Below are 22,222 nucleotides of genomic sequence, written 5' to 3' on the forward strand. Positions count from 1 at the left end.
TGTAATGTAGTCACTTACATTTGTGTCCTAAAACGATATAATTTAGGTTTGGCTGACTTTGAACTTACATGAATAGAATCACGTTATGTGCTCTCTTGTGTCCGGCATCTGTCACTCATTTCACTTATTTAGCTCGTTACGTTTGTGAGATTTTATCTGTGTTATTGGTATCCAGTGCCTTGTTTTAAAAAGCCTTTCTATATTTGCCTGTCTCCCCTGCCTCGTTGTTTTTTTTTTTTTAACTTAGGGTCCCTGTAACTCTAAATGCTTTCCGATATTTCTACTTTGCCTTCATAGATTTTCTGCTAAATGAGGTCTGAAAACTAAAACTTTCTGGATCCCAGTTTTCTGAGCTGACCTGACTGCCCCAAGTTTGATGACATTTGTTTAGATGAGACTACATCTTTAAGGCTTCTGTGCTCGGTTAAAAATCTTCCTTTCTCCAAGGCTGGTCCAAGGGTCTGGTCACGTGATTCCAGCAGTGACATCACATTCTGACCGCCAGGGAACACTGGTGGTTCTTTAGGTGGCGTTTGTTCCTGTGAAAGGCAGAGAATGCAGCAAGTGCCCTTCTAAAGCAGTTCAGACCGGGGCTCCTTCTGTAAAAGCTCCTCAACCTAAGTGAGCAAATGCGGGCTGCCAAGGTTATTTCTTCCTTGAGGCAGAAAAAAAGAAAGCTGTGATTGAAGGTAAGCAGACTTGAGCCTGGCCAAGGACCGAAGCGTGACCCCAGGGAGAAGGGGATCTGGAGAATCACAAGCAGTCTGTTGTCGGATTCTAATCACTGCCTGCTCTTTTAGAGCTGCCTGACAATTTGCATTTATAATAGGAGACTGTCTACAAAGAAGGATGATGCAGTGCTCATGTTACCTAGTGATGTAATAGGATTTTTTCTTTCCTGTTAGGAAGCTTGTTGCAGATCTTCATTTTGTCTTAATATTCTTCGAGCTGGGGGCCTCATTTGATATATAGTGTAACGTTAGGTAACTATTGGGTGCTTTTAAAAATCAGTTTCACAAAATCCTTTGAAAATTTCTCCTGAAAGGAGCACACTTAAAGCAGACCAAATTCAATTGAAGCATTAACCTGCTTTAAAAAGTCAGTTTCTGGTTGGTTGGTGTCCTGTGTTCATGTCAGCATTTGTCTTGAGAACTGAAACAGCTTGGTTCCCCCCTGCCCCACATACTTTAGTCTCTTTCTGCCCTCATTTCCCGGCTGGCTGTTTCCCTCCAAGCTCTCAAACCACACACCAGCATTAATCTTTATCAGTATGCCACTGACATGATAGGAAATGCTGGGCTGGTGATTCAGCAGCCAACCATTTTACGGCCAGGTATGCTTGAAGATATGGAAAGGACTTTGGTTAGGGGTTTTAAGATTAACTTGTTCATCTCCTCCACTCCACCCCCACCCCACCCCCACCCTTACTATGATTTGGATTCTGCAGAGTTTTTCCTTTCATATGTGTGTGTTGCTTGTGAAAGGTACGCTGAACTAGGTATTCAGGAGACTTAGACTTTGTAAACCAGGTGCAACTTGGGTGTTAATTCAAACTTATCCTTTGAGGGTGCTCAAGTTGTCTATTAGGAGTTTAGAGTGAAGGTGGGGGTATGGATGGGGGAAGAGGGGGTCAGCTCAGGCCCACTTTGGCCTTCTCCGCAGAGGGATTCATCACCAAACAGTCTCGATAGAACTTTGTCCCTGCCAAGGTTGATGCTGCCAATGTGAGCTGTGGCTGGTTGAGTTCATTGATGGCATTACTCTGCATTTTTCCTCATTGTGCATTTGCATGCATTCCTGAATACGGTTTTACATTTTGTGTTTAATAGTGAAATCTTGTTCCACCAGAGGATTGTGGAAATATTTTGAAGAAGTTTGTTAAGCAATACTAAGGAACCTTGTGTAAGTGCAACTTCTGAGTTTGAATACTCCTCCCTCATCCCAACTGTTCATCAAACAAACTTGGGTTCAGCTGATACTTCTGGGTCGTGGCTATGTGCTAGACACTGGAGAAGGCAATGGTAAATCAGATAATAGGGCTACCCTCAAAGAGCTTATAGTCTAGAAAAGAAGATAAAGCATTTGCTTAAGTAATTGTAGTAGAAGTGCTAAAAACGAAGCAGGTGAAGGACTGTGATTGTTGGCCAAAAGGATATGTTTCTTCCAGTTGAAGGATCAGGGAGGGACATGTCATCTCTGAGCCATGCACTTTGCTTTAAATCTCTACTTGGAAATCTTAGACTGTCCTGGCATACTCAGTAAAAGTTTCCACAAACCCATGGCATCAGGAATCAAAGTCTTATATCTATGGAAGGGAAATATGTACATTCCAGCCAGCTTAACTCTAGAAGAGACCTACATGCTTTCTTTGGAGTCCCCACTCAGGCAAAAGCCACCTCTGAGGATGGAATTACTGCCTTATAAATGTAAAATGGTTTCTGACTTGATTTGCCTGCAAAGACCTTTGACCCTTTTGTCTTCATCCTAGAACAGAAACTGAAATACCTAAGCTGCTCCAAGCTCCTGTTTTCTGTTTCACAAATCCTTTCCCACTGAACTTCAACCCCTGTCAATTCTCCCTTTGTACTGTGGCTCTCATACGTCCCTTTCCATTCACACTGCCTCGAGATGCTCATCGTTTTGTGCCTAAGCCACAGAAACTTCTGAATGTGATGGATGTTCCTACCAGGTGATTATTCTGCTTTATCAGCACATCCTAACAGTAGTCATCTGATAGTTTAAGGGCTCACCTCTTGGTGCTCAGAAAAGAGGTATTAAAAATGTCCAGGGCTTCCCTGGTGGCGCAGTGGTTGAGAATCTGCCTGGCAATGCAGGGGACACGGGTTCGAACCCTGGGCTGGGAAGATCCCACATGCCGTGGAGCAACTAGGCCCGTGAGCCACAATTACTGAGCCTGCGCGTCTGGAGCCTGCGCTCCGCAACAAGAGAGGCCGCGAAAGTGAGAGGCCCGTGCACTGCGATGAAGAGTGGCCCCCGCTTGCCGCAACTGGAGAAAGCCCTCGCACAGAAACGAAGACCCAACATAGCCATAAATACATACATACATACATAAATAAATAAAATTAAAAAAAAAATGTCCAGAGTGTCTGAAGTACTAATGTCTGTTTTCTGTTCAATCCAGAGGACAAGTCATACAATGGTGGAGGAATAGGTTCTTCAAATAGGATGATGGACTTCTTGGAGGAGCCAATCCCTGGTGTGGGGACCTATGATGATTTCAATACAATTGATTGGGTGAGAGAGAAGTCTCGAGACCGGGATAGGCACCGAGAGGTAAGACGAAAGATGCTTTGTGAGTGAGTGTTAGGAGACATCAGGAGAAGAAGTTGAAGATATAGATTCTTTATATGTATTCTTTCCCTCAACCCTGGATGTGGCTGAATCTGTTTTCTGTTGGACATGTAGGGTTTTATTTTTAATATATTTTTATTTTTAAGGTATCTTGTATATGATTTTGAAAAGAATTTATATTTAATGATGATTTATCTCCCGATAGTAAGTGGTTGAAAAGGATCCTTGGGTATAAATGCCTGTGCAGAGAGGTGAAAACAAAGTTGGTGAGAGGAACCAAATTAAATTTCAAAGATCTTCCTTCCCCATCTCATCTCTCTTTTATGGTTTTCCCTTGAAGCAGGATTTTTACACCTAAGAAAAGTAAATGGACTCTTTTTAAAGGAATAAAAGAAAAAAAATCTCAGAGCTGTAGTGTTTACTGAAGCTTACAGGGTAAACCCGTGATTATAGCTCTTGTACAACCATAAAACCAAAGCAAATTTATGCATTCAACTCACACAAAACCACAAGACCAATCAAATTCAAATCAATGACATTAATATGATAGGTGATAGATGGTACTTATAGCTATGGCCCAGTTTGTTTTGAATATGACAAGAGAATCTCCCTACTTTTCTGTTTTCAGAGTACTGTGAAAACTTCTCAGAGCAGTCCGCCAAGGTCATTTGCCTTTAACTTATTACTGTGTATCATTTAAATCAGGGAATCACAATTTCTAGTTTGTGTCAGGAGCACATAGAGAGCTTATTCAAAAGGTAGGGCCCCAGCCCCAGTCATCCTGATTCAGTAGGGAACATTTCTTCAGCCAACAGTAAGTATGATTATTTTTTCTTTCTTACTATTTCTGCTTTGATTCCAAATTTAAAATTCGATTTTTAAGTTGACTCCGTTCTCTCCTGAATTCATGACTTCCTCCTCTCAGACCTGAGTGAATCTCCTGAGCAGTCAGGTTCAGATCACTTTTCATTCCTTTCCCAGCTCCTGACTGGCTTTCTCAAGACCACCTGAACCCAGGAGTCAGGTTGTCCCAGGTACAGAGAAATTTCTTTGTAGTCCTTGGATTTGTCATAATCCCATAGAGTTTTCTTCTCCTAACTCAAAAAGGTGATCTCTATAAAACATTCTGTTTTTTATAAGGTTCCTGCTATTTGGGAACATACACACATATTCTTTCTGTTATATCAATTCATCAGGCAGCCTTTAAAATATAGAATCTTACGGCTTTAGAATTTTTGCTATCTGTATTCAGAGTTCAGTTTGTCACCATTTGCTTATTCAACATGTTACTCGGATTGTGAAAGCCACCTGTGGTATGACAAGGGCACATTTCCCGTTATATCAAAATGGTTGCATCTGAGACACATTATATCAGCTAATAATAGTTCAAAATCAATTAAAATGTGTTTATCAAATGTTCAAAAGTGACCTTTTTTTAGCATTAACTGTTCATCATCTGAATGGAAACACTGTCATAGGGAAAAGTGTCACCTCATCTACTTTCAGCACTTAAATTGGAAACTTAAAGTCATAAGTCAAAATGTAATTTTAAACTGCTTTTAAAATTTTATAATAATTTATTACTTGTGATGTTGCTGCAGATCAAGATGGGGTAGCTAACTTACAGTTTCAAAGATAAGAAATAGAGGTACAGAGAAGGGGGAAGTACTAATGACAAAGCTGTTAGAATGCTTGGTTTTGAAGTGTGGGCACTGAAGGGTTAAATTGACAAGGCTAGGACCTAAAAGGTAAAAGTTTCTGCACCTCTTGAAAGCTGCAGATATTCCCAGCAGGTTTTTGAAAATGGAAGAGATCATCCCTGATATCATTTAGCATCTGTGATCACTGTACAGTAAGAGGTTTGTGGTATCAAGTCTTGGAATTTGCCTGACCTGAAGCACAGCCCCAGGTAGAAAACCACAAATTGTACTTTTAGCCCCTCAAATAAGCCCATGTTTGTTTATTCTTTGAAAAACAATCAAACTATTTGCTGTGAGTCAAGAGACCATCTTTGGACTATCTGATGTCCAGGCTAGAAAGAGACCGCTGTAATAAGCAAAACAGATTGATGTTATAAGAATTTAGCAGCTAATAGGGAAGTCCTGAATAAGGTACTTGCAGGCATTGCCATACTGGAGATGAAGGTGGGGTTCAGTAAGACAGGGTTCAATAGAGCTCAAAGTTCGCAGTGGCGTTGGTTCAGCCAAAGATTTGAGAAGTAACTCTAAATTGGACTCTATTCCCAATGAATAGGTTTGTCTTTGTGTTTCTTTATCGCACATTTTGAGGTAAAAAAGCAAGAGTGTGTGTAGAATGTATCAATGTTTTCTCATTTCTCCCTAGATTACCAATAAAAGCAAGGAGTCAACATGGGCCTTAATTCACAGTGTGAGCGATGCTTTCTCTGGCTGGTTGTTGATGCTACTTATTGGGCTTTTATCAGGTATGGTAAACCATGTTAGCTTTCTAAACAAATTTCCTAAAATTGTGGTGTGCCCCTCTCCCAAGTCATGAACTGAATTGAATGCTGTGCTTTACTGTTTTCCTACATGAACGGAATTGCTCGTGGACCTTTGGGAAGCTTGATGTCCCCGTCTGTAAAGAGGTACTAATACCTCATCTCCTTCCTTAAATAAATGAGGTTAAATGAGGAAATGCATTTAAGTGCATTTGTATGCTATAAAATATTGTATCCATTTTAAGGTGCTGTTAGTACTGCCTTTTGATGCTTGTCTTGAGGAAGAACCTTTCTATTAGAGACAGGGGTTTTTTTTGTTTTTTGTTTTTGTTTTTTGTTTTTTTGCCGTGCCGCGTGGCTTGCAGGATCTTGATCCCCGACCAGGGATTGAACCCGTGCCCTAGCAGTGAAAGCGCTGAGTCCTAACCACTGGACAGCCAGGGAATTCCCATTTTTTTTTAAACATATTAGTAAGCATGGGGTTTAGGAAAGAACATGTAGAAGAGGACTTCCTGGGAGATTTTTGTAGCTATTTCTTAAATATCTACTCTCTCATTTGGGAGTAAAGAAAATCATGTAAGATATGGCTCATACCCTTAAGGGGCCTAAATTCGTACTCTTTCATGGTGGCCAAGGACTGGGATGGTACCACCTTTTCCTATCTTCTCCATCAACCTCCTAAGCCACTCCAAATTATATATAATCTTGGGCTTCCCTGGTGGCGCAGTAGTTGAGAATCTGCCTGCTAATGCAGGGGACATGGGTTCGAGCCCTGGTCTGGGAGGATCCCGCATGCCGCGGAGCAGCTAGGCCCGTGAGCCGCAAATACTGAGCCTGCGCGTCTGGAGCCTGTGCTCCGCAACAAGAGAGGCCGCGATAGTGAGAGGCCCGTGCTCCGCGATGAAGAGTGGCCCCCGCTTGCCGCAACTAGAGAAAGCCCTCACACAGAAACGAAGACCCAGCACAACCATAAATAAATAAATAAAAATAAATAAATAAATTTTAAAAAGCCAGACCCTTAGCTCTTTAAAAAAAAAAAAAAAAAAAAAAAAATATATATATATATATATATATATATATATAACCTTAACCAGGAATAGTACACTTGCTATGCAATACAGCTTTAAAGCAGGTTCCCAAGCAGGCTTCCCCTCCCATGGGGGAAGCAGAACGCCAAGAATACCAGGCAGAGATGCTGAGACTTATATCCTTGTGGCATTAGAAGATGGGCCTAGGAAGATTTAGAATATTGAGCTAAAATAAAAGGTGGGAAATTGGATGGCGGTTGGGATGGAATGGTAGTTAATAGCACAGGCTCTAGTTTATGGCTACCTGGATTTGAATCCCAGCCCCACCACTTGCTAGTTTTGTGACTTCAGGCAAGTTTCTTAACCCTTGGAAGCTTCAGTTTACTGACTTGTAAAATGGGGATAATCAGAGTACCTATATTACAAGTTTGTTGCGAGAATTGAATGAAATACAGCGATACAGCACTCAACACAGTGCCCAGTTGTTCACAGTGCTGCTGTTACCTAGAGATAATTCATGAGCCATGGAGTATAAAATGATCGCAGCAAATGAGAAATGGTTCACCCATAGCAGAGTTTTCAAAGATTATCTGGGCCAGGGGTCAGCAAGCCTTTTCTGTAAAGGGCCAGATAGTAAATATTTTAGGATTTGTGGGCCAAATGGTCTGTATAGCAAGAACGTAGCCATAGAAAGTAGGAAAATAAACGAGCTGGAATGTGACCAAGAAAAACTCTATTTAAAAACACAGAGGCAGATTTGACCCTCGGGCCATATAGTTTGCCAACCCATGGTCTAGGGTGTTAATGCTGTCCCTTTTCTGGCTCGCACAGAAGAGAGACGTGGTCTGGACAATTTAGAGCTGGCTCATAATAGACTGACTGGTCCGTAATGTCAAGTATTGCACAGAAGCAGACGAGAAGGAAGGGGGCTGAGAAAAGGTTATGTAGTTTAGCAGTTAGGAGGATACCAGTGACCTTGAAAAAGCATCTCAGATAAATATTAGGAGCCAGATTTCTTTTCTTTTTTTTTCTTGGCTGCGCCACGTGGCTTACAGAATCTTAGTTCCCCTACCAGGGATCGAACCCAGGCCCCTGCAGTGAAAGCGCTGAGTCCTAACCACTGGACCACCAGGGAGTACCCAGGAGCCAGATTTCAAGGGAAGGCAACCATTGTAGAAGTTTTGGGGATACTGGGTAGTCACTGGAAGGAGAGAAGGGACAGAAGCTTGAAATGGTAGCATGGACAAGGGGAAGCATTTCATTCTTTAGGGTAGGGGAAACCTGCTAATATTTGTAACCAGGGAAGAAAGAGCCAATTGGGAAAAGAAGGAGAAGGAGACGTAGATGGGAAGATAGGATGGAGGGTACCAGTGTTAGGTAGAATAAGACATGCACACGTGAAACAACCGGAGAATTAGCCAAACTCTTTAACATCGTGTTAGTTTTCTGAATCCAGGCAGTAAGTGTAATAGGAGTTAGAAGGAAGAGACGGCGGGAACTGGAGTGGCCAAGAGTAGGTGTCAAACAATTTGTTAGATTTGACTAGGTTATTCAAATATGTAAATAGCTAAGAGAGTGTGTTAACACTTAGCACCTACCAAAACACACACATGACATGGCCTCCAGCCTGTTGGAACGTAGGCGTAATATCCTCAACTTTTTAATGTATGTCTTGTCACTAGGTGGTCAGTGAATATTTTTCTTTCCCTCATACACACAGGGTATTTTGTTTTTAAGCATTGGAGAGCAATAGAAGCAGTGTGTCAGAATGCAGGAACAGTCTGGGAATTCAGGGGCTGTGAATTTTATGATGTCTTTGCTATTTCCCTAAAGCACGATTCTAGACCATTTAATTTCTTTATGCCAGCGTTTCTTCATCTGGACAGCAGAAATGATGAGAAGGCCAGAATTGAAAGTACTATAACTATCTTAACCCTATCAGTCTATTAGCTGTAGTGCATTAGTCCCCATTCATTTTCTCATAATTTTCTTTGAGGAACGTTCTGTATAAAATATTATTTGCTCCTTCTCACTAAGAAAGCTTCAGAATGTTCACATCTTAGGCTCAGGAGGCTTCAGCCTACCTACAGCTTCATCTAATCTTGCATGTACATCACAGTTTGTGCTTTTATAACTTCAGTTCCCTTAGCCTAGAATGCCTTCCTGCCACTGCTCAAATTCCCTCGCTGCTGGAGCCAAATTGGTATGGAGACTGAGCCCTTCTCCTCATGGTCTTCATCAACTGCCCTTGGCAAGCCACCTCAAATAAATATCATATAATATTCTTCAACATGGGCAATTCACAGTTTCTCAGTTTTATGTATAAAGTGAGAATAAAATAAACTTTAAGAAACTTGACTGTCTTTATGGATCAGTATTCATCAACTCTAAGTCAAAGCAGAGTCTTTGCCAGGGGAAGCAGCTAAAAGTCAAATCCACTCGCCCCTTGCTCCCAGCCAACCACTTTGCTCTCCTCTAAGTTTCCCATATACAATAGAGATCCTGCACACAACAGTGTTTAATGCAGACAATGTTGTTGTTGTTGTTGTTTTTTCCCCTCTTGAACAGGCATTTAATAACAGGTAAAATCCATTAGAGATAAAAGGTGAAAAGCAAGCAGACAGACAATCAGAAGGAGGTTGCAGATGGAATGAGAAAGTATATACTTGTCCATTATTTTGATTCCTTTTCCCTTATTTTCTCTGACAACTGTGGCCTTTCCTTCCCTCCCCTCAAATCAGGTTCCCTAGCTGGCTTGATAGACATCTCTGCTCACTGGATGACAGACTTAAAAGAAGGTATATGCACAGGGGGAATCTGGTTTAACCATGAACACTGTTGCTGGAACTCCCAGCACGTCACCTTTGAAGACAGAGACAAATGCCCAGAGTGGAATAGCTGGTCCCAGCTGATCATCAGCACGAATGAGGTAACACGTAGTGAAGATTTCTGAACCACTGATTTAATTATTCTTACATTTACTTCATTTCTTATACTGTCCTCGTGGCAACTGTGGAATCTTCCTTTATTTTCCTTTTCATGAAAAGGGGAACCAGTGCCAGCTGCCTTTCTCTGTGGTTTAAGTGCAGCCCTATTTCTATCTCTTCTGACATGTGGAGTTGTTTGATGCTTACACAACAACTTAAAACGTTTTTCTTGTTTTAAACAAGCCTGATGTTTCTTCTTAGTTGTTAGTACACCGTGTGACTGAATCTTTCTCTAGTTATTTCCGTAGAAATGTCAGAGTCAGCCAACAGGTAAGCTATAATTTCTAACAAAGGATGGAATGGGTTAAAAATGTGTTTAAGCAATTTTCCCCTGAGCATTGCATTAGAACATTAAAAAAATTATGATACATTCCATAGCAAAATAACAGAAACTCAGGAATAAAATTGCCCATACATGTTGAGATTAAATTAAAATTTTCATGTCATTGTCTTTTAGCATATCTTTTTGGATGTAAAAGTAACTTTGTTTTTTGGTTCCTTACCTTTCTCTTACCATTTGGTTTGTATGTTAGATCTCTCCTACTAAACACGAAAGCACACAAAACAACTCTCAACTCCCAATTCCACTCTGGCTTCCACCAACTAAAACAGGTAGTATCTCAGCTCACTCCTCATCTACTCTGTTGGTAAAGTGAGGGGGACAAGACTAGGATGTTTGTTTGTACTTTTAAAATTTATTTTCATACCTACTTTGGTCCACAAACAATTTGAAATGGCACACACCCCCACAGACTCAGTGAAGGTAAAAGAAGGATAAGAAAATAATAAAGTCAGAAATAAGAGTGTTTATGTACATATATCTGACTGTGCATATTGGCTTGGGTTAGCTACATACTACACGTGTGAGAGGGTTTAAGTCTGTGCTTCTCAGACTGGGGTTAGGTCAGCGTACCAGAGGGTATGTGAAACCTCAGGATACATGCTATGTGCTTTCCCAGAATATCAGTTTTTCCTCATCAGTATTTGGAAGAAAATGTTTTCAAAAATTAAATGTAAACAATCATTAAAAAGGAATGCAAAAGTCCTATGTTTAAGATAAAACGGAATATCTATTTCAGCTCTGCTCTGGGTACCCCGCCCCCTATCCTCTCTCCTAGATTAGGAGTATGTACTTGGGTAGAAAAGTTTGAGAAGCTCCGGATTTAGGGTGAGTCTGTGTGTGTGTGTGTGTGTGTGTGTGTGTGTGTAGTTCTCCACAGTTTTAGCACATGTGTAGATTTGTGTAGCCACCACCACAATCAAGATGTAGAACTACTGTTCCATCACAACAAGGCTCCCCCATGCTACTCCTTGAGAGCTGTGTGCATGTGTTTAAGTGTTCCAACCATAACTTTCAAACTGGAGCTGGAGATTTACACAAGTGACAACTTTCTCTGGCCCTCCTTTTAATGAATGAAATTCTTGCCTGGGGAAAGAGTCTTCTAGGTTTTAAGAAGAGTTCTCCTGCCAAGAACTTGACCTCCTGGTCTCTGCCTCTAGTCAGTTTCAGCTACTTCCCCTTTCCCTCCCTTTTCCTCTTTGTCTCCTACTTCTAGAGTATTCTTCCTCCCTAGCTACATTCTAAAGGCCAAGAGAGAGCAATTATTTGTTCCTCTGAGGGACTAAAATAATGGGAAACCTGTGTCAAAACTATAACTCAGAAAAAACCTGAGCATTTTGGTTCTCCTTGTCTAGGTCAATGAATTATTTTTATAGTTTTTTTGGTTTTAAAAAGTCAAAAGTCCCTTGAGTTTGTGTTTCATGTAATTTGAGTGAGTTTCAACTTCAAATGTTTCTATGAGCAAGCATCATCTGGTAGTATTCAAAATATCTTTTTTTGTAAGGCATAGCTATTTTGCGAGCCCTTTAATGTTGGTGAATGCTTGCTAGTGGTCAAAATTAGATTTCTGGCAGATTTCATTATAATAGGGGAATAGTCTCATAAGTATATTCTCTCCATTTTTAAAAATAGCTGTTGCTGTTTTATTCTTTGGGATATCTGGCATCTCACTGATTTTGTTTGCCACTCAGCAACTACACCTTTGCTACGACAGTGGCAAAATTCTCTCAAAGATGTGGTCGTCTCTACAGAATGTCATTGCTTATTTTAAGAAAAACACCCAAGAATTTTAGATACTGGGCTTCCCTGGTGGCGCCGTGGTTGAGAATCTGCCTGCTAATGCAGGGGACACGGGTTCGAGCCCTGGTCTGGGAAGATCCCACATGCCGCGGAGCAGCTAGGCCCGTGAGCCACAACTACTGAGCCTGCGTGTCTGGAGCCTGTGCTCTGCAACAAGAGAGGCCGCGATAGTGAGAGGCCCGCGCACCGCGATGAAGAGTGGCCCCCGCTCGCCGCAACTAGAGAAAGCCCTAGCACAGAAACGAAGACCCAACATAGCAGTCAATCAATCAATCAATCAATCAATCAATAAATCTTTAAAAAAAAAGAATTTTAGATACTATAACCTCCTATGAGAATTTGACACCAAGGTAGGTAGTAGGCAAGGATGAATTTAATGGAACTCTGGAGCCAGTCTTCACTTCAAATGTGTAGTCAAGGTTCAGCCATTCCAATAAAAGGGCTGTTAAGACTCTTAATGAAATTGACATAGTATCATATATATTTGACTACAAAATCTATCAAAGCACTCATATAGAAAGTGAATTTGCTTCTTCGTTCTTGTCCATCCTTAGAAGGCATTGTCAGTGTCCTCTGGGTGTAACAAAGCCCCTCATTTTCAGTAGCAAGTGGGCTGACAGTTGCTTTGCTGACAGTCTGGGAAGGAACATCTTGAGCAATTTAATATTGTTTTTTTTTTTTCTTTCTGACCTCCTCTCCTGAAAACCCATTCCTCAGAAGAGCTGCATGCCTCACTGAGGCTGTCTGGGCTAAAACAAGCATCTTTCTTTTTCCCCTGTTCCAGGGAGCCTTTGCCTACATAGTCAATTACTTCATGTATGTCCTCTGGGCTCTCCTATTTGCCTTCCTTGCCGTATCTCTTGTCAAGGTGTTTGCACCGTACGCCTGTGGCTCCGGAATCCCTGAGGTGAGTCTCTAAAATGGTTTATGAATGGTAACAATAATGAATCCCTTTTAGTTAAAACAATTTAATATGTATTCCAGCATATACCACAGTTGAATATCAAGCAGGATCAGATCACGAGGCAATCTGAGGCCTCTCTAGATCTTCCCTTAAGTCTCCTCCCAGGCTGGGCTACCTGGACATTAAAGGGAGTTGAGGGACTTCCTGGTGGCGCAGTGGTTAAGAATCTGCCTAGGGGACACGGGTTTGATCCCTGGTCCGGGAAGATCGCACATGCCACGGAGCAACTAAGCCCGTGTGCCACAACTACTGAGCCTGCGCTTTAGAGCCTGAGAGCCACAACTACTGAGCCCGCATGCCACAACTACTGAAACCCGCGTGCCTAGAGCCCGTGCTCCGCAACAAGAGAAGCCACCACGATGAGAAGCCTGTGCACCGCAACAAAGAGTAGCCCCTGCTCGCTGCAACTAGAGAAAGCCTGAGCACAGCAACAAAGACCCTATGCAGCCATAAATAAATAAATGAATATTTTAAAAATAAATAAATAAAGGGAGTTGATTCCTAGCCTCCTCCGGGTTCCTGGTGAACCAGGCCCCTGAAGACCTCCTCGACTCCCTAACCAAGAAGCTCCTAAGGTAGATCCCAGGATTCTGGTCTGAAAAAATAGTGGTATTGTCAACTTTGTTAGAGCAGAAGAAATAAAACTGTTTTGCTACATTTCCTGCAATATGATTTGGGCTAGAAGGAGGGTGACTAAAACCCTATTTCTAAGTACTTTTGGTTTAGATTGCTTGAGTGACTGAAACCACAGAGATTTTAGGTTACCTGGATGACCTTGCCCCTCTCTGTTTCCTGACCAAGTCATAGTTACAGATTCCTTGGTAGAGAGTCAAGGCTATACTAGCCTGTAAGGATATAAGTAAGGGAAACACCCTCCCTCTCTGCCACCCCTTCTCCATACAGTGCACTCTCATACTTACAATACTACCTTGCCCAGCTATCACATGGCCAAAAAGAAAAAAAGGAACATGAAAGTTTAAAGAACATTTCTCACTTTCTTGGGCTGCTGGGCTCCCTCCCAAACTGGGATCACTGTGGGTCAAGCATTTATATATCACTTGTTCAAAAGGTGCAGTTTCTATAACGAGGACCAGATTTATTGCTTCTTAGCCTTGTTTCCTTACTTAGTCTGTATTCAATCTCTCTGTGTTTGACCTGCAGATAAAAACTATCTTGAGTGGTTTCATTATTAGGGGCTATTTGGGTAAGTGGACCCTGATTATCAAAACCATAACACTGGTGCTGGCAGTGTCATCTGGCCTGAGCTTGGGCAAAGAGGGCCCCCTAGTGCACGTGGCTTGCTGCTGTGGGAACATCCTGTGCCACTGCTTCAACAAATACAGGAAGAATGAAGCCAAACGCAGAGAGGTAATAACAAACGGCCTTAATAGTCTCTTTTTTGGTGAGAGCATAAATGGTACAACCTTAGAGATGAGAGTTGGGGGATTCTACCAGTGTTAATGCAAATGCCTTTTGACCCAGCAGTTCCACTTCTAGAAATTTATCCTGCAGACATCCTACCATGTGTGCACAAAGGTGTATAGGGATAGACAGTGAAGCATCTGTCAACATCGTGAAAAACTGAAGCAGTCAAAATGTCCATCAATGGGGGACTGATTAAAGAAACAATATTCTGTCCATACTCTAGAATACTGTGCAACTGTTAAAAAGAATGAGATAATGCTATGTATACTCACATGGAATGATGGCTATAAAATACCATTAAACTTTTAGAAGCCAATCTCAGAATAATGTGTATAGTAAAAATCAGTTAATGTTTTTGAAAAGTATGTATATATGCACCTAGAAAGAAAATGGCTGGAAAGTGGTTTCACCCCAAACTGTTAAAAAATGTCTACCTCTGGTGAGGGGGAAAGTGAGGGAGAAGTAAGGACTTCAACTTTTTATTATGTATAATTCTATACAAGCATGTGCTATTTCTATTACAAAATAAGTACAAAACTAATGGAAGATTATTTTAAAAGAAAGTTGTTTATCCCTGTGAGAGAATATAAAGTTCAGCATGTGTTTCAGATGCCTGTCTTCTGGCTCAACCCCGCTAAATTAACCCCGCTGCAGCATCTCTATAGTTGTTCTCGTGTTTATACAGTTGTTAATGTATGTCATTTTGAGGAGGAAGAACATTTTTTTAAAAGTTCCAAGTCATTGGTTACTTTTGTCCTGCTATAATTAAGGATTTAAGAAATGGTTCTTGCTCTATTTTCCTTGAATTACAAAGAAATCACATATGGAATGGGTCGAGACCAAGGTCATTTCATTAGAAAGGATTTTTCACAAAATTGGAACCTAATGATTTGTTCTGAAAACAAAACAAAACAAAATTCACCGTAAGACTCGGAAGGAAACTCAAACATGTTGAAATTTCAAATATGGAATACATTTTGATAGTTCAAGGGGGAAAAAGTTCCTGGCAGGAGAGGTAGGCTAGCAGGAGAGAGAGGGGGAAATCTGAGTAGGTTGTTTAGCTATCTGTCAAATGTAGAGGGACATAAAGGCAGTATTAAATTAGTGAGGTTGTTAGACAGGAATAATGTATAACAGAAGCTAAAGACATGAAAAAAAAACGATTTTAACTGTCAAGAGTAAAGTATTGATTGTTGCTGGTTTTGCATAGGTAGAGGTAACTTTGAAACTGTAGATTGCTGGTTACTTTCATTCCATAAAAATTGGCATTTTTGTTCAAATAGTTCTTTATAAAATAAGAGAGGAGTTTGATTTGGCTGTTTCTCTGTACAGGTGTCATATATATTTCTAACTAAACTCATGAATATTTGAATATGTCATTCACTTCCTATTGCTTATTCAGACTTTGCAGTTATTTTTTCCTGTTGTTCTCACCATCAGCAGTAACCTTTTATGTCCCAGGGCCTTGTCAAAGTGGCCAGATGGTTGAGAGTAAAATAGAGATTTGAGAAGGTAGGGTGTAGATAGACCCTACTCTACAACATAATATTAAAGCAAACAGGCCACTTCAATTCTTTCTTCTCCCTCATAATTCATCCTAAACAAAGTCACTGAAATCCCCTTTCTCAAGTTCCATGTTGAATGTCCTCATCCTTCTCAGATGAAAGTCATTCTAGCCTTGAATTTCAAAGTCCTCCCCAGCTAGCACCAGAGATCACTCTTCCCCCCAACCCCCTTCATTTTCTTTGGCCATCCTGCACTCCCAGAGAAACCTGCCTATTTATTTTTGCCGAGAACCATTTTTTCTTCAAAAACTCTTAATTTTATTCAACTTCCTTTTAAAAATAGTTCCTCACTACCACAAATTATATACCACTCCGCAGCAACCAGAATCCAATGAAAGGACTTTATCCTTCTATTAATTCTGGTGTGTTTGTCATGCACCTTTTACATACACATGCCAATGCCTATGACATACAAAGATGGTGCTCTCGAAATATCACTTGCTCTCTTTCCCCATCTCCTTGTCCCTTTTAATTTCTCTCTGACAGCTTCTTCCTCTTCCTCTCCCTCCTCACCCTTTTCCTTGCCACACCTAAACACATTTAGGTCTTCTCTTCCTTTCAAAATCTATCCCCAATTTTGCCTCTAGTCGCCCCCCTACTTCTGTTTCCATAGGTCACTAGGCATGGAGTAGGGCACATAGTACAGGAAACTCTAAATACTTATTGTCTGAATATTTTCAACTTCTGACTAGCTGTGAGCCAATCATTACTTCAGTTTTGTATCATTAGAGCCTTTAAAATCTCATTTTAAAAGCTTTCCTTTATAAAGAAAGTGCTATGTAAATACATCACTGGAAGTATTTCATTTAGGTGGTAAATAGGTCTGCAGACTCAAAATCAGTTACGGAATTGGGAGTGTTGGGGATGGGGGGGCATAATTTGGAATCAAGTACATGCCTAAATTAATTACAAAGGAAGGCCCTCTACATGTTCCAGCATGTGAACCATGTGTTCAAAATTCAGCATACAGTGTTTGCTCTCAAAGTAAATATACATTGAACTTCATTTTTGATAAACTGGATATGGAGCGTATAAAATTGTTTTTTTATGTTTAGTAACCACTAACATTCCTTTTTAAAATGTGATTGAAGGTGGGAAAGTGACCTTGATCTATCACTAATTTTGGGTTTTGCATCGTAGGTCTTGTCAGCTGCAGCTGCAGCCGGTGTATCTGTAGCCTTTGGGGCACCTATTGGCGGAGTATTATTCAGCCTAGAAGAGGTAATACTTCTATCTGTCTGTAGAGCCACGCACACGATTTTGTGCCAGGAATTCTGGCCATTGTCTGTGTACATTGCAGTCCCAAAGTGCTCTGCCCCACTCCAGCGCTTTGCCACGGGGCCGGAGATCTCCAGGCCATTTTCATCCTCAACTCTAATTCCTGCAGCACCAGTTTTCACCCCAGTTTATGCATGTTGACTGAGTTTACTTTCTTATTTTCTCTCTTACAGGTCAGCTACTACTTTCCCCTCAAAACACTGTGGCGTTCGTTTTTTGCTGCTTTAGTGGCAGCATTCACTCTACGCTCCATCAATCCGTTTGGGAACAGCCGCCTGGTTCTATTTTATGTGGAGTTTCACACCCCGTGGCATCTCTTTGAGCTCGTGCCCTTCATTCTGTTGGGCATATTTGGTGGTCTGTGGGGAGCTTTGTTTATCCGCACCAACATCGCCTGGTGTCGGAAGCGTAAGACCACCCAGTTGGGCAAGTATCCTGTCATAGAGGTACTCGTCGTGACGGCCATCACTGCCATCCTGGCTTTCCCCAATGAGTACACCCGTATGAGCACAAGTGAGCTCATTTCTGAGCTGTTCAATGACTGTGGCCTTCTGGACTCCTCTAAGCTCTGTGATTATGAGAACCGTTTCAACACAAGCAAGGCGGGTGAGCTGCCCGACAGACCGGCTGGTGTGGGAGTCTACAGCGCGATGTGGCAGCTAGCCTTGACACTCATACTGAAAATTGTCATCACTATATTCACCTTTGGCATGAAGGTGAGGAGATTCTTTTGGTCCTTGGTGGATATTTGTGTGGCTGTAAGTTTGGAGGGCAAAGCCAAGATATTGTACAATTCTCATAGTTCGTGTGGCATGTCCAGCTTCGAAGACCCAAAGCCCTTTTTACCCCCACGTGTTCTCATAACTTCTTAGACGATTGTACCTCTATCTAAAATTGTGCAAGCCCAGTTTTAGGCCAAGTGCAAACCTCAGTGATGAGATTTCAAGTAGAAACATTTTCTCCTTTTCTGTGGAAAACATATTTTGCCTCTCAAAAAGGATGCTGAGGTATTTATTCCAGTGCATTTTGTATCAAAACAATATTTGACCAACACATTTTTGGTCCTTATAAAGTGGCTTTAGAGTTACGAATAAAGCAAAATAGTAGGTTGAAGCAAAAGAAGTTGCCGACCATTTTGACCACTAAAATAGCAATTTCATATGGCTCAACCCAATATGTAGCTAAATGTATCTTTTACAGTTGTTATCAGTGTCCAATTATCAAGAACTTCACAGGTGATCCTAAATTAATATTTAGATTATCAAAAGCTGACATTAGGCCAGCATCTTTTATTTTCAGTACCCGTTATCATTTCCATGTGTCAGAAGAAACCAGGAAGGAAAATTTGTAAAGTATTTTCCTTCTCTTCCTTGGTTTTCATTTGTTTGTTTCTTTTCTTTAGCACTCAGCTACCAAGGTATTTCCTCTATTCTCTAGGGAAATGGAGATTCAAACCAGAAAATAAGAGCCAGCAAGTCGGTTTAGGCAGTACTGTAATCTCTGAATTGATGTGCATCCTCTTCAACACCCTGGACAGATTTGCAATGCTTCTTGAGTTACTTTTCACCTCGTGGCTTCATTCTTTCATCTAAAGTGAATTTGCAGACCATCAGACCCACCCTGATTCAAATATATTCCAGAATTGAATACAAGCTATTTTAAAATAATCTGCTGTTTGGATTATCTCTGTCATCATTTTCCCTCTCTTAGCACAGAAAATTGAGAATGCACTATTGTATCCTAGGAGTCAAAAAAAGAGTGGGGAGACAGATGGGGGTTCCTTTTTGGGATAGTCATGCAACCATAGTCACTATCTCATTAAGAAAACTTAATCATTTATTCTTTCTTTATACTGTTAAAATAAACTGAAACCTCATGTGCCATCCTTTTTGTGTGAGCAATGGGTCAAGATTCAATACATGAGAGTGGTTACAAGCATTGCATTTAAACCGCAGCACCAGCGTTTACTAAATCTTGGCCTTGGGTGAGTTCCTTAACCTCTCTGCACCTTAGGTCCTTTGCGAGTTGGGAATTATAACACCTGCCTCCTGGGGTGGTTGTAAAGAACCCACGAAATCTGGTCCATAGAGCATCCAGCATAGAACATTGTAGATAGTCAGTAAAGGGTAATTGTTGATTAGAATTCAAAATTGGGGAAAATGTCTGCATATATGAGAAACTCCATCTATTTTCCTTTTTCTTTGGGAAAGGCTTAATTTCTGCCTCCAGTTCTGTGTTGGTCTGGAGAGTTCAGGCTCTTGCCTGATGGACCCCGAATCAGGGTAAGCGTCTTTGCAGTCGTCCTTGCCTGCACGTCCCAGAGAACCTCTAGTCCCTGTAGTATTACACAAATCTTTGCAGCCACTTGCTAGCATAGTGCATAGTTAAATTGTCATTGGCCTGTTCGCTTCGCAGAGGGTCAGTCCTCTAGCCCTTATCATGTGCCGGACGATCACGTCACTTCTCACTGACCATCTTTTGCTTTCTCTTTGCAGATCCCTTCTGGCCTCTTTATCCCTAGCATGGCTGTTGGTGCTATAGCGGGTCGGCTTTTGGGAGTAGGGATGGAACAGCTGGCTTATTACCACCATGACTGGGCCATCTTCAATAGCTGGTGCAGTCAAGGAGCGGATTGTATCACCCCTGGCCTTTATGCAATGGTTGGGGCTGCAGCCTGCTTGGGTGAGTACTGTTTGCATTGATTTCAAAGAGATTGCTACCCAGGTGGCATTATAAAGATGAGTGATATTAAGCACAATTGACTGTAGATTTTTTTAAAGATGACTGTCCGTTTCTTGTTGGGCTTGCCATTTTCAAGTGCTTTAAGAAAGCATTCTTTACCGTATATCTCCATTCCTCCCGTTTGAGAGTAATTCTTCTCTCAAATTCTGTCATATTGAGGAAATAATCAGAAATTTGGACAAAGATGATCTGCACAAGAATGTGCATCATGGTATTATGTGTAATAGCAAATAACTGGAATCAACCTAAAAGCACGATAAGGGACTGGTTAAATAAATTATGGTATAGTACATCCATATAATGCCATACCATGCAGCCACTGAATGTGATGCTAATAGGTTTAATATCTTTAAATACAATGTTAAATACATTTGTACTAATATACAAAGTATTCCTAATATAAAGTTAGGAGAAAAAGCATGGTGGGGAATTTAAACGTATAATACGAGTTCATCTATATAAAAACATACGTTTATGAAAAAAGTCATTTGAAATTTTTACTCAGCATATTTCTAGGCAGTGAGCTTATGGATAATGGCTTTCTTTTATATACTTTAAAAATATATGTATTTTCTGATCTTTCCACAGTGGGCCTGCACATCCCAGAGAACCTCTCGTATCTGTAGTGTTACACAAATCGTAGAGATCTTATGCAGTTACTTGTATAATTGGGGGGTGGGGAGCAACAGACGAATGAAAAAAAGAAGAAGAATGAAGGAGGTATCTTGTACTTTTGTAGAGATTATTTTGAGAAGTCTGACTCATGTTCATTGTAAACTTGCTTGAATGCAGTTGCAGGGGTCTGTAGGTGAGGCCTCCTTTTAGTGATGTTTCTGGTAAGTAGCTTTTTCTGGATGGGGCCTGTGACAGGCCCATAACTGTAATGAATCCTATACTTTTGCTCCCTTCAGTAAGTAGCCTGTGTCTGTTTTTTGCAGGCGGGGTGACTCGGATGACCGTTTCTCTTGTTGTCATAATGTTTGAACTAACTGGTGGCTTGGAATACATTGTGCCTCTGATGGCCGCAGCCATGACAAGCAAGTGGGTGGCAGATGCTCTTGGGCGGGAGGGCATCTATGATGCCCACATCCGTCTCAATGGATACCCCTTTCTTGAAGCCAAAGAAGAGTTTGCTCACAAGACCCTGGCAATGGATGTGATGAAACCCCGGAGAAATGATCCTTTGTTGACTGTCCTTACTCAGGACAGTATGACCGTGGAAGACGTAGAGACCATAATCAGTGAAACCACTTACAGTGGCTTCCCAGTTGTGGTGTCCCGGGAGTCCCAAAGACTTGTGGGTTTTGTCCTCCGAAGAGACCTCATTATTTCAATTGGTAAGGATTTCAGAAATGGGATAAGGGAATCCACTATGGAAATAAAGAAATATGCATGAGGGGAAGGGAGGGATAAATTAGGAGTTTGGGATTAACAGGTACACACTACTATATATAAAATAGAAAAGCAACAAGGACCTACTGTATGGCACAGGGAGCTATATTCAGTATCTTGTAATAACCTGTAATGGAAAAGAATCTGAAAAAGAATGTTTATATATATTGATATATATATAATTATATGTATATATACATATGTATAAAACTGAATCACTTTGCTGTACACCTGAAACTAACACAACATTGTAAATCAACTGTACAATCAGTCAGTCAATCACTAAGCATGCATGCATGCGTGAAAAGGGGAAGGACAGAGCGGAGAGGGGACTGGTTAGGGGCCAGAAGTTTAGAAGTAGTCCTTCCTTTTTCAACCTTTTTTTTTCTACTTTTCAAATAGAAAATGCTCGAAAAAAACAGGATGGAGTTGTGAGCACTTCTGTCATTTATTTCACCGAGCATTCTCCTCCAATGCCACCATACACCCCACCTACCCTCAAGCTTCGGAACATCCTGGATCTCAGCCCCTTCACTGTGACTGACCTTACACCCATGGAGATCGTGGTAGATATCTTCCGCAAGCTGGGACTGCGGCAGTGCCTGGTTACACACAATGGGTGAGAGCTCTTTGGTGAAGGCAAATGGGATTTGGGAGGAAAAGAGAATGTAGAGAGATAAAGAAAGAAGAACCCAACTCACATGAACGTTTGTAGCATTTATAGACCTTTTTGAAGCTCCGAGATGAAGATGAATGTGTTTCTTTTTTTTGTCATAATTAATAGAAAAGGAGTTTGGGGAAGATAGTGGATTTGAGAGATGTGAACTGCTGGTTGCACATTATAAATAACTCAGTTCCTCCCCCCCAAAGGAAACAACTATGTTCTCATGAACAGGCAGCACTGAAATTATAATGGTATTAGGTAGTATAT

General features: G+C 41.1%; 1 protein-coding gene across 5 annotated transcripts in view; it reads left to right on the top strand.

Annotated features, from left to right (window-relative positions):
• CLCN5 (chloride voltage-gated channel 5) overlaps positions 1-22,222 on the top strand; it is a 153,463-nt gene that overhangs the window by 123,449 nt on the left and 7,792 nt on the right. For 4 of the 5 annotated variants that reach the window (XR_009698966.1, XM_061179228.1, XM_061179227.1 and 1 more), the window contains 10 exons: positions 3,143-3,294; positions 5,656-5,755; positions 9,540-9,727; positions 12,710-12,832; positions 14,051-14,257; positions 17,020-17,100; positions 17,331-17,873; positions 19,653-19,839; positions 20,838-21,236; positions 21,694-21,910. Coding sequence is in view for 4 of the 5 variants with exons in the window: in XM_061179228.1 (XP_061035211.1) it covers positions 3,143-3,294; positions 5,656-5,755; positions 9,540-9,727; positions 12,710-12,832; positions 14,051-14,257; positions 17,020-17,100; positions 17,331-17,873; positions 19,653-19,839; positions 20,838-21,236; positions 21,694-21,910 (2,197 nt within the window). In the remaining variant the exon portion in view is untranslated. Of the gene's footprint in view, positions 1-535; positions 690-3,142; positions 3,295-5,655; positions 5,756-9,539; positions 9,728-12,709; positions 12,833-14,050; positions 14,258-17,019; positions 17,101-17,330; positions 17,874-19,652; positions 19,840-20,837; positions 21,237-21,693; positions 21,911-22,222 lie in introns of those variants that run through there. The other variant, XM_061179229.1, reaches the window with a different exon arrangement.

This window comes from Eubalaena glacialis, chromosome X, assembly GCF_028564815.1.
Source record: "Eubalaena glacialis isolate mEubGla1 chromosome X, mEubGla1.1.hap2.+ XY, whole genome shotgun sequence".
Taxonomy (NCBI): Eukaryota; Metazoa; Chordata; class Mammalia; order Artiodactyla; family Balaenidae; genus Eubalaena; species Eubalaena glacialis.